We start from the raw sequence: 13,175 nt of genomic DNA on the forward strand, positions 1-13,175 counted from the left end.
GAGGGACTGAAGGCAGAAGGCGGACACTAAGAGGCAGACAGAGGGCTAGCGTTTAAAGGGCAGATATGGGGCGGCCTTAGGCATGTGCAAGCTGTGCACCTGCACAGGGCCACCAAACCCCAGGGGCTTCCACGCCAATATATATCCTTAATATAATAATCCTCTGAGGATGGATGCATATTTGCGTGACGGCCCCTGGCAGGGATTTGGCGGCCTCCGGCTCTGTTCCACTTCCTAACACCCTGACCCCCCCCTCCTGAGCTCCGGGGGGCTCTGCCCAGACCCCCTCTTCCGGGGCCCCCTACCTACGCTCACTGCCTAGGGCCGCCATGAGCCTAGAGCCGCCCCTGGTCAGATTGACACATGGGATGGTGTTTAGGGGACAGATGGACACCTGGGGTTGTGTTTAGGATGGGAAACAACCGGGGGTATAAGGGGTTGTATTTTACTCGAGCACCTTCCCTACTGTTGCACAGACTGGAGTTGGTATAGTAAATGATACTATTCCAAACTCCAGAGCACCCCCGACAGTAAGTCGTTGTAGAAACTTGCATTGTAATGGCTTGCGGGGTAAAAGCATGCATTGTAACGTTGCATAACCGTTTAAGACGCGTAGAGCAGGGGCTGGTGTTTCATTGGCAGGGTGTTATGGGGCTGGTATTTAAGGGACGTGTGGCAGATGGAACGCCGAACCTACTGGCCTGTTGGGGCCCACTGCACGTGGTGTGCACATTTGTCCGGTTAAGCAGCCTTCGAGGTCACACCGGGATAGTCGCTGCTCACTGATGTGTTTTCTTGTGTTTCCCATGCCTCACACTCTGACGCCTGTCTTTCAAATGTCTCCCACTATGTCGCCTGTCCTTCATTGTCTCACCCGGTTTGATTTGAGTGTTTTGCCCTTGACCTGTGTTGTTACACTCCATCAGTTTATTTAATGTCACTTGCTCTGTGCTTTCATTACGTACTCACTTATGCTCAAAGAAAATCGGTGGGTTGGGTTGTGGTAGGGGAGTGCCGTCTCTGTGCAAACTAGTTGCACTCCAAGAGGCGGTTTGTAACACAAGAGTGCAGTCTCTGTGTAAACCAGCGCTACTCGAGGGCTGCGGTGACCAGGCGTGCGGCCTCTGTGTAAACCAGTGCTACTCCAGGGCGGTGGTGACCTGTAGTGCAGCCTCTGTGTAACTTAGTGCAGCTCACTGTGGAGTATCTTGTGATCGCTGCGGCGAGTAAATTGCTATTGGTGAACTCCCCTCAATCATGTCTTCTTTTCTTTTCAGTACTACGAGATGTCTTGTGGCCTCAACGTTGAGATGCACAAACAGGTGAGTAGCGGGCGGGAAAAATGTGTGTCATGGCGCTCCCACTCTCGCTGTCTTCGGCTCTTCCCCATCCCGTTGTTGAAGATGCTTGTTTTGCCCGTAGTCTTGCCACAGCCTATCCTCCCACTCCCTTCCCCACTCTAGAATCACGTTCGCTGGTGCGCCTCCCCTTGTTAGTCTCCTCCCTCTTACATCTAGCCTTCCATGCCGCACAAGCTGTCTAGGTGCAAAAGACCAATTGTGAGCTCACTGGCCGTACAGCTCCCCCGTTGCTTATCATTGGTTGGGTTTCTTGTCACTCATTTGCTTGCTTCTTATTCAATGGCTTGCCGTGCCCCATTCTCTTTTTGTTCCTCTCCTAGAGTACAGCTGCTTCACAATCCTTTTGACTGGCCGGCTTGCATAATTCCACTGCTCATATTTAGGGAACTACTTTTTTCTTTTCCATTCAGCACTCCATGAGAGTACATGTGTTTTCTATTTCATCCCTTTTGCATTCTCGGCAGAGTTGTATTTACACACTGACCACCTCAACAGTTGAGAAACAAAATGAAAACCAAAGTTCTCTCCGCTTGATTCATCGAGCCCATCCACCCTTTCAAAATGTCCGGCGGATATAGACAACCCTCTGAAGCGTGCCGCCTATGTTAGTGTGTGAGGGTTCATCTACATTCCTGCTGACTATCTTCGAGACCTGTTGTATATACTTCGTGGGCTTCAGCCCGCCTATGGCCTTCCCATTTCCTGGCTCCATCATCGCTCTGAAATTCTTGCTCCCCGTTTATCCATGGCATGCATTTTTTATGCCCCTTCCCGTGTTTAGCCCTCAACAAGAACGTGGACCAGTATGCCTCCACTGATTTCATTTTAGGATCTGTTTCAGGAACCATTTTTAACATGAGCAGTGTTTTTACTGGCTTCAAACTCCTCTGTAGACAGGCCAGTAAATCTTGTTCTTATCTCGCCACATTTGCTGTGCATTCATATACCGAGGTCAAATTGCTGTTTGTTGAGGCTGTATGCGTCTTTTTTTCTGAAGCGGCTCTGGGCAAACTTCCCGGCATTACTACATTTAGTTCTTCACAAACCACTCACCTACACGAACAACAACTTTAATTTAAATTAGTTGATTTTGGTGAAGTATGCGTTCCAGAATGAAGCAAAAATAATAAAAAATATAGGCCTGTAATATGTACAATAGTTGTTTAGTTGTTCTATTGTGTTGTGAACTTAAAAACTGCATCAACATCATTGCGTTCGATATCTGTCTGCGGTTTAATTGCGTCTGCCTTTTGTCAGATATCGAAACAGGTCCCTCATTTAACTTTCCTTTAATAGGATTGAAGAATGTTTGTATAAGTGAGTACAGTGCACACGTGATATAAATAAAGTATATTTTATCTTTATTTATTTGAAGCATTTCTTGTAGAGACTGCTGCGGAGATAAGTCACCTATTTTTAGCACCGCGCGACTGTATAAACCATTGCTGTTTTCCAGGAGAAGTGGCATTAGTTGGTGACTTTCAACAATACATCAACTACATTTATTTATATCTATTTAAAATGAATAGAACACTCAAACTTCATGTGTAAAGTCTCGCCTTTTTTAAGTCGGATTTTTTTTAAAGGTGTCTCGGATGCGATAATCTTTCTTTTCGTTTACTACGGACTCTAAATCCAATGATTCGAATAAGTTGAAGCAAAATGTAGAAGTGCTCATGTGGAGAATTTGCATGGAAATATGCTAATGTGGCTTCAGATTTGCCCCCCTTCCCCTAATCCTAGCTGAGCTGCTTGAAGTGAGAACCATCCCTAGGGTAGAGGAGAAGGGGACAGGAGGCAAAAACAACAAGAATTGGCATAGCCAATAGGTCTTGCCTTTGAGACCTTACAAGTTTTTTTTTTTAGCCATAAACAAAAATGACCCTGAACCTTCCATGCCTCTTTGGATCAATTAAAGACCCGCTGTGTTCGGGGGAACGGCCCCGGGGCCAGGGATCTCGCTTCAGCTGTGCATTCCACTTTGACCATGCCAATAACTCGGGCATTCCTGAGACCGATTGGCTTTGCCAGTGCTTGTTTTTGTGTGTGATGTATTTCAATCTGAGCGCTCGCTTACTCCATGGGGAAAGTGCTTTGGGCCTTGTCAGGGACAGGAAAGTGCTGTACAAACACTGCAGCATAATTCAGTGTTTCCATGACCCGAAAGCGCAGACAAGGTCATCTTCCGTTGGTCCTTGCCAGCGGCTGGCACCGGTCCTGGCCACTCCAGCATCCTGCCAGCTTGCGACGGCTTTGAAGAAGCACGCGGGAGGTGGCGGGCACCCGGCTGGCGAGGGTGGCTTTGGAGAGGTGTCTGAGAGACAGACGAGGCTTTAACTATAAAGTGCCCTCGGATGCGCGTCTGGATCGCTTTGGGATGTGGCTCAATGGTTAGAGCGGCAGACTCTGATGCAGAAGTCTGGCCCAGGACCAGGGTTCAATTCCTGCCTCGGTGGGTTCTTGGGCTCAATTTCCTCAGACCTGATAATTCTCGCCTCGGTACCTATTCTAATCCTGAGTCCCACTCTGCACCTCTGGGCAATAGCTTGCTTAATCTCCACAACAGCCCCCACAACGCTAAGGATGCCTGGCTTCACCTTGGGGGTGCCCAGGAGTGGGAACTTGACAGGGAAAGGCCAGGAAGGGTTCCACAGCGGTATTCGTACAAGCACCGAAATGCCTCCGGGTAGTCGTGCGCTATACAAGTGCGTAATTATTATCCAGTCGGATACCCTAGGGGCGCGTGTGTTACAGCAGCTGCCCCCCGCCCCCTTGCAGGTCTGGGCATGCGGCTGGTTTAAGGGAGACGCCCAGTTTACCCACCGCTGGGGCATGAAGGGTTAACAAAATGTTCATACGGAGGCATCTCTTTGATGCCCGGCCAGGCCCTGTTGTTCCAGTTACACTTTCTTTTCCGTTCTCTCCCTCGCCAGCTTTCTCCCTGCTGTCATCGCCGGGCTGTGTGCCAGGGGGGCTGGCAGTGTGCCAGCTGCGAGCTATGGTGCTGGCTCGGGGGCTTGCATGCCAAGGTGCGCGCTCTGAGCCCTGTGAGCTGCCTGCAATCAGCCCCCCTTTGGCCCTTTGGAGCTGCCGCCCTGGTGCAGCCATGGTGCCTACGGCAGGGCCCTCGCCCTGCCAGCTGCCTGGCATGGTCGGGTGCCCCTGCAGGCTTTACCAGCCGCCTGTCAATGCCCGATCCCACTCCAGCCCCTGCCAGCGGCCTGCTATGGGTCCCACTCCAGCCCCTGCCAGCTGCCTGCTATGGGTCCCACTTCAGCCCCTGCCAGCTGCCTGCTATGGGTCCCACTCCAGCCGTTGCCAGCTTTTTGAAATGGTGCTTCCCTGAAGCTATGCCCTGCTGCCACCCCAGACTGAGCAGCCCAGCCCAGTGCCACCCATGCCTTTCCAGGTGCTTGCCATTAAGCCCCACTGGCTATGATGCCTTCTTGAGGCCCTTGGTATTCCATGCTATGGCACGAGCTCTGTGCCTTGGGAGCTGCCTCCAAGGGCCACACTCCGGGCCCTGTCCGTTGGCTGCCAAGGTGCCTACCTTCAGGGACTTCGAGGTGCCCGCTCTGGGGCACCTCGAAGTCCCTGAAGGTAGGCACCATGGCAGCCAACTGACAGGGCCCGGAGTGTGGCCCTTGGCAGGCAGCTCCCTGCCATCGTGTGCCTTCCATGGTCTTCCAGGCACCCGACTGGGGCCTGTTCTGCCCCTGCGAGCTGTTTGCATGGGTGCTTGCTGCAGGCTTTACCCTGTGCTTGCTTAAGGTCCTGTCGTGGATAAGTGTGGCTCAATGGTTAGAGCGGCAGACCCTGATGCAGAGGTCTAGCCCGGGACCAGGGTTCAATTCCCCGCCTCGGCAGGTCTTGGGCTTAAAATTCCACGGACCTGATAATTCTCGCCTCGGTGCCTATTCCAATCATGGGTTCCACTCTGCACCTCTGGGCAATAGCTTGCTTAATCTCCACAACGGCCCCCACAACGCTAAGGATGCCTGGCCTCCACCTTGGGGGGTGCCCATGAGTGGACACCTCACAGGGAAAGCCAGGATGGGTTCCACAGCGGTATTCGTACAAGCGCCTTGAGACCCTTGCGGGTGAGTAGTGCGCTATACAAGTATCAATTTACAATTTTACAATTTACAATTTTTGTCCACCTGCTGTGGCCCCTCTTCCTGGAGTGCAAGCACCTCTATAACTCTGTATCTCTTCTGGGCGCTATATCGTCAGACTCCACCTTGGAGCCCTCAAAGCGTTCTTTGGAGTCCTCGCATTGCAACCTCCGCTTGTTCTTGGAGCCATCGCCTCTCCGTTCTCATCCCACCTCATTTTAAGATTCCCCTTTGGAGCTCTGACACTTGCTGTCTAATCTCTGGGTCTATCTTCAGTGCTCACATTTTACAAGGGGCCTCATATCTCCTCTCTAACCTGTGTTCACTTCTCTCAACCTCGTTCTCGTCTTGAGCAGCCCCTGCCATACACACAACACCCTACAAGCAGCCCCTGCCATACACACAACACCCTACGAGCAGCCCCTGCCATACACACAAGACCCTACGAGCAGCCCCTGCCATACACACAAGACCCTACGAGCAGCCCCTGCCATACACACAAGACCCTACGAGCAGCCCCTGCCACACACACAACACCCTACGAGCAGCCCCTGCCACACACAAAACACCCTACGAGCAGCCCCTGCCACACACACAACACCCTACGAGCAGCCCCTGCCACACACACAACACCCTACGAGCAGCCCCTGCCACACACACAACACCCTATGAGCAGCCCCTGCCATACACAGGCCGCCCTACGAGCAGCCTCTGCCACACACGCCACCCTACGAGCAGCCTTCTGCCACACACATGCCGCCCTACGAGCAGCCTTCTGCCACACACATGCCGCCCTACGAGCAGCCCCTGCCACACACATGCCGCCCTACGAGCAGCCCCTGCCATACACAGGCCGCCCTACGAGCAGCCCCTGCCATACACAGGCCGCCCTACGAGCAGCCCCTGCCATACACACGCCGCCCTACGAGCAGCCCCTGCCATACACAGGCCGCCCTACGAGCAGCCTCTGCCATGCACACGCCACCCTACGAGCAGCCCCTGCCATGCACACGCCACCCTACGAGCAGCCCCTGCCATACACACAAGACCCTACGAGCAGCCCCTGCCATACACACAAGACCCTACGAGCAGCCCCTGCCATACACACAAGACCCTACGAGCAGCCCCTGCCATACACACAAGACCCTACAAGCAGCCCCTGCCATACACAGGCCGCCCTACGAGCAACCTCTGCCATACACAGGCCGCCCTACGAGCAACCTCTGCCATACACAGGCCGCCCTACGAGCAACCTCTGCCATACACAGGCCGCCCCACGAGCAACCTCTGCCATACACAGGCCGCCCTACGAGCAACCTCTGCCATACACACGCCACCCTACGAGCAGCCCCTGCCATACACACCACACCCTACGAGCAGCCCCTGCCATACACAGGCCGCCCTACGAGCAGCCCCTGCCATACACAGGCCGCCCTACGAGCAGCCCCTGCCATACACAATCAACAGTCAAGTGGTGGTGTGGGCGTAAGCCTGTCAACAGTTGGTTGAGTGTGTACCAATGGGACAGGCAAGTGACGTGTGTTGGTTACATGCCAGTTGCACAGTCTAGTGAACGGTGTTGGCCACGTGTCGGCTAGATAGTCGAGTGATGTTGTTTTGCCCGTGCCAAACTAAGACTTGAGTCCATGTGTTGGGGGAGGGGGGGGTCTTGTGATGCCCATGGGCACAGAGTCCCTCTCTTCACTTTCCTCTTCTTTTTCTTTCAGGTGGAGATCGTGAAGCGATTGAGCGGCATTTGCTCCCAAGTCATTCCTTTCCTGATGCAGGAGGTAAGTGGGTGCTGTGCTGTGTGGTCTCCGGTAAAAGGGCCGGTTTTGGTTTCGGGGCCCACGGAGAAGACCTGAGGAGCAGACAAACCAGTCATTGGTTATTTGCTTGGGGCGGGAGCGTCCAATGGTGTCTTGGGGTCCGGTTCCTGTAGGAGAGTTTGTCTCCCTGGTTACGACTCTGATGGGGTCCTGCACCTGGTCCTTGTATCTTGTCGTCAGATCTTATGGATGGGTGGATGGATGGATAGATGGATGTTGAATTGCAGTTATGGTTTCCAAGTTAAAACCCCAAAATACAATTAAAAAATTGCAAGTAGTGGATATGACAACAGTAACCCTCTTCAATTGATTGTTTTTCACTGCTATGGAAGTTTTTTTGTTTGTTTCTTTTTCTTTTCTTTGTGTTTCGTTATTGTGGCTGGTGTGTACAGTCTGAAAGACGCCCCTCTCGGATGTGTTTTTACTGACATGGGTTGGGTCCCTCTGAATGGTGTTGGAGGGGGGATCTTAGAAGACCTGCTGCCCACGTGTCCCGGTAGAGAATAGGTTAGGCTTTCCTTTGGATAAACAGGTTAAGTGAAGCCCTAAGGCTGCTTGGGCTGGGGAGGGGTCAGTCGCCTGGCTGGGCTCACCTCTTTCCTCTCTCCTCAGCACCAGCAGCAGGTGGTCCAGGCCGTAGAACGCGCCAAGCAGGTGACCATGGCGGAGCTGAACTGCGTCATTGGGGTGAGTCTGCTTTGAGAGTTGGGGTACCTGCCTCAGGTGAAGCTAGGGCGCCAGGGGAATGAGAACCGAGACCTCACACGGGGCACACTTTATTCTTACCTTGCAAGGTTGGGCACAAAACATTTGTGTGGCTGGCATCAGTGCCCGGATTGTTAAGCGCTGTGAAGGCAACCCTGGTGACGGTGGCTCAAGGGCACGGGAGTGCAGCAGATTGTGTATGTAGTTGCTGTTGTTAGTTGTGCTGCACTCTTGACTGCATATGATTCCGTTTTTGCAAAGTCTCTGTATTCCCATGAAAATTGACTTTGACTTAAAACGTCCAGTTGTTCCCGTCCTTGTCTTTCAGATGACTTTCCTCCCTTCCCGTCCCCCTCGCGTCTTCTCTTTGAGCACAGTTGACTTTCATCACATGCATAATTGCTTTAATGCACGTTATTGTATCTCTATAAATTGTCTGCACCTCATTTTAGAGATCACAGCCTGTCCTCTAAAAGTCATACCCGCAACCTAAGAATACCGAAGCCTCTGTTGCTGATCTATAAATACCGCCATTTGCATGAATTCACACACACCCTTCCACCAAAGGTCCCCTGCCTTCCAATAATTGAATCTACTCACAAACTGGAGTAAATGCATAGAACGGTTCCTTTAAGAGTGCAGGGCTTAAGCCAATAACCACTGAAACAATCATTGGCCGCGAAAGTGAAACTGATGAATGCAGCGAAAGTGAAACTGATGAAAGGGATCGCGCGGCCTGCTGCAGTATAGAGAGGCGTAGGGTGGAGGCCAGCAGAGTGACGCGATCTGTGGTGGGGGAGGGGGAGGAAATTGAAACACAGAGACGCAAGCAAAGCGCGCGCCCGAGCACATGCACGCAAGCTCTAGGCCGACCATGGCAGCATCTGGTAGCACTTTTTTTACCCCGTACTAAAAGTCGAGCAAACCGCGCATGCGCTGCTCTAGGCTCGACCTAAAAACCCCTCAGGCTTTGGGTTCTGCAGCAGTGTGCCGCCCAGCTTGAAAGCTTCAATGAAGTGTCTGATCCAGTCAGAGCTATGTAAATGTAGTGACCGTGCCATACACTGCAAGCCTCCACCTTCGTCCCCTGAAGCCTTATGCATTTTTTCATTTTCAGCAGCAGCAGCTCCTGCAGCTGTCCCAGCAGGCCCCCGCCGCCTCCTTGGCCTCTCACTCCTTTGGGCTGCGGTCACTCTCCGGCTTGGCCGGAGCTCCTGGACTCCTGGCCTTCTCTGGGGCACTGGTGGCTCAGGCCCAGCTCACCGGGAAGGAAGACTGGAGCGCAGCGGGTACAGAGGGGAGCGGAGGTAAGCAAGGCGGTGGGACCCCAAGAGGTGGAGAGCGGGCCACCATCCTAGGGAAAGAGGGGAGAAGAGGTAAGGAAGGCGGTGGGGACCCCAAGAGGTGGGCCACCTTCATAGGGAAAGAGGGGAGAAGAGGTAGGCACGGCGGCGGGACCCCGAGTGGGGAGAGTGGGCCAAGAGAAGTGTGTGTGTGTGAGAGGGTGAGCTGGGATTCTCTGGCTGGTAAGATGTCGTCCACGCACTGGTTCCTCACTCGCTGCTCTGTTTTCTGTTTCATGTTCCTGCTGTGCTGCTGTCCCTGGTCAAAAAGGAAGATCATCCTGGAGTGATTCTGAAGTCATTGGATGACTTCTCCTGCAATTATCTGGGGACGTCATCCCAAACCATCCTGAAGTCTGCCCACAGGGGAAAAAATGGAAATGGGATGACTCTTACTGTAATCACAAAAACTATTCTAGGATGGTGTTCTGATGACTCTCTTACTGTAATCACAAAAACTATTCTAGGATGGTGTTCTGATGACTTCCACTGGCAGGGAGTGATTACCTTTTACAACTCCACGAATACTAATTGACAACTTTAGGATGAGTGTGAATTACTCCAGGATGGGCTCCAGACAATTTAAGGATGATTGTGGATTATTCCTGGATGATCCTATTACTGCTTTAGGATGGAAGTGGATTACTCTGGAATGATCCCATGATAATTTCAGGATGAGTGTGAATTACTCCAGGATAATTTAATGAGAACTCAAAAATGAGCATAGATTCTTTAGGATTATATTAGGACAACTACAGAATGAGCGTGGATTACTAGACAATGACTACATAAGGGCTTTAAGATGGCTATGAAAAACTCTTGCAGGTTTTTATACCAACGGCAGGCCAAGTGTAGATAGCTCCCAGGTGATTTAATGAATAACTTAGCGTGGCTGTGGATCAATAATAAATCGTTACGGGCTGGGTTACACCTTAAAATTCCATGTTACAAGCACATTAGCCGACTGCCAGTATTCCCTTGCACGGTCCCACTATTAGTTTAGGAATATGGATTTGGTGGTAGGGAAATATTTAGAGGATCACCTCCTCAATGAACCTTCCTGTCAAAAACAGGCCTCTTGGATGCAATATGCCCTCTTTATACAATACCATGAATTATTTGCAATGCCATGAGTTCTAAAGTAAGGCCTAGATTTACAATAGTGTCACTTAACGCAGCACAACACTCAAATTTGCTGCGTTGCATCACAGGGAGAGAGCAGGAAAGTGCCATGTCTACCCCTCTCCCTTGCACCACTGCACCATTAGGCAGTCGAGCACCATGCACATGCGTTTGCACTATGGTGCAAAGGTGTCTAGCTTAGATTTTTTACTGGAAGGGCCCCCTTGCAGTACAAAAAATACTATGCCTAGAAAAACCTGAAAACTTTTCCCATGTGGATGAGTGTTGTAACATATCAATTTGCTCTGGTTTATAAATCCTGAAAAGATTGTGTGTCAAGTCTGCATTATAAAGCTTAAGCAAACCAAAAACAATACTTCCATGAATCTGGTCCCAATTATAGCATCAATATTCTCCTACTCTGGAAAGATTATTTTTTAAACTCTACTGTGAGATGGGTTCACTGTACAAAATAAATCTTAGAAAGATTCCTTCTGGCTAGCTTTGTGCTGTAGCAAGACCATATGCATACAAAAGTTGTGGCTTCAACAATGTTATATTTTGCATTCAGATAAGATTAACAACTTGGGCAGCTACTCCCATACTCCTGACTCACTGGGACTTGCCTTACTTTGAGGTACAGAGCATTAGCTGAAGCTGTTTAATGTGGTGACCAGTGGCAAAAGACTGAAAAAAGTAATAATTAAATGAAAAAGCATCAAAGGGGATGTGTTAAGATGTAATTTTATTGATCTAAAACACACCTTTGGCCTCATAGGAGCCAGGATACTGAACAAGAGAACAGAGAGAAAGTCCAGGACACTGTTCAAGAGGGGGAAAATGCTAGAATAATACAAAAAGAACAAAAAGGCTTAATGAAAGCCAGCAACTTCAATTTTTGTTTTTAGATTCAGAGTTTTCTTTAGTCCTCTTCCAGTATTGCAAATCTTTATAGCCAGCTTCCTTCTCATAGTTCTGTTTTCCAGTGATGGCCAGCCTTTATCCGTGCACATAGACTTCAAAAGAGTCTGGAGGAAAAAGAAATTAACATACATCAGTATCATGTTAACACCACTATTTTAGGTTTTTAATAGGACGGGGTTGCCTTTAAAATATTCCAATCCATTTATTTCATATAGTGTGCCCGATGAGATATGCTTACAAGGGTTCATAAGTTTAACATTAAGGTTACTTGGTCAAAGAGGTAATGGTTAGAGCAAGGCATCGATGAAGAGGTAGGCAGGAGGTAAAGAAGACTCACCTGTCCAAGTGAAGAAACTGCTGCTGTTCACCAGACGCTGTCACACTTCCTCTGCAAACAGAAAGCAATCAATACCAGATTTCATTTACAAAACCATCATGGAGGCAGCCATGTTGAGCCTGAACTCTACTTACAGTATTCTTATTTGGAAAACAGTCTAAAGAAATACCATACTGACCAGAAATCCAAATAGGAGCTTACAACCAAATGCTAGGAACTGATCTAATTATTGGGAGAGCTGAAATTAAATCCCAACTCAAGGTTATGCGCCAGATTTGCATGTCATTTGTAGCTCAAATTCTCAATGAGTTACAACCCCTCCCCCATTGCTCTTTTGCAGACAGCTGTTAGTTAAGTGTGGAGGAGTCTGTGTACAATAATATGATCCAGGACCACATGTGCAAACATATATTTTAACACTGTATGTATATTCATGTATTTTCATAGTCCTAAATCAATCAGAGTGCAAATTGTGCCAGTAGTGGCTGGGTGTGGTTCTGCTTGGGCAACAGAATCCCCCAATACCAGTTGACAAGTGCAAACAGAGCCATGAGGCCATGCTTAGTAAGAGCAAGGCAAGTTTGTCCCATGGCACTTTTCACCGGCATGGGGCACTGACCACATAACTTAATGGACTCATGATTATAAGGAACAGGGCACAACTCTGTGATTCAGACCATGGACAATGGATATATAATGTCAGGTCACCAGTTGCTATTTCTTTTTTCAGGTTGTAAGTTGCTTAGTCTTACTGGTTGAGAAAAACTTGGGGTTCACTATATATTAGCACATGGACATACGTTAATATTTTTGCCAAGATAGCATGAGAAAGGTAATGTTATTGCTGCAAGAGTTCAAATATTTTTGTAAGACTAAATCTCAATGCACAGCCAAGGTTGCAGTGGCTTTCACATGGCCAACTAATGGTGCAGGTCAGAAATAGACATCTAACACATCTAGAGACACGAGAGAGATATCCTGTGTGTTCTTTTCCAGCTTGGGGAAGTGATAAGTTCGGCAGTTAACAGTTGACGGATTCAATGTTGTCCCTTTACAGTTGCATGGCTGTGGCACCAAGCCCCTTCACCACTCATTCAAACAAATATGCCTCTGGAAATACTATCAGGGCAGAGTGATAGCTTTCCAGGATACCAGTGATCCATCTGTTCCATAACTATCAAAGCATTTCAAATTTGTTGAACAAGGATCCATTCTGCAACCTTCTTTCAGCATATAAAACAGGTAATACTGAAGATGGATATATTCTATGACACAAAAGCTGGATCACTAAAAACAAGGCCCTAAACACCCAGTATTAGACAGAACAAGGCTCAAGGAGAGCAGGGTGCAGGCATTGTCAGTCACGCCCACTCCTACTGCAGACAGGGAGCTGGGTGGAGTCAAAGTGCGGATAAATTGGTCAGTCCGTGACAAGAATG

At 49.7% G+C, this 13,175-nt stretch overlaps 1 protein-coding gene across 1 annotated transcript in view; it reads left to right on the plus strand.

The window, feature by feature from the left end:
- Nucleotides 1-13,175, plus strand: part of TLE2 (TLE family member 2, transcriptional corepressor) — a 221,309-nt gene that overhangs the window by 126,783 nt on the left and 81,351 nt on the right. Inside the window, exons 4-6 of the mRNA XM_078669649.1 lie at nucleotides 1,278-1,322; nucleotides 7,204-7,266; nucleotides 7,918-7,992. Coding sequence (XP_078525775.1) covers nucleotides 1,278-1,322; nucleotides 7,204-7,266; nucleotides 7,918-7,992 — 183 coding nt within the window. The remainder of the gene's footprint in view (nucleotides 1-1,277; nucleotides 1,323-7,203; nucleotides 7,267-7,917; nucleotides 7,993-13,175) is intronic.

This window comes from Lissotriton helveticus, chromosome 12 (assembly GCF_964261635.1).
Source record: "Lissotriton helveticus chromosome 12, aLisHel1.1, whole genome shotgun sequence".
Classification (NCBI taxonomy): domain Eukaryota; kingdom Metazoa; phylum Chordata; class Amphibia; order Caudata; family Salamandridae; genus Lissotriton; species Lissotriton helveticus.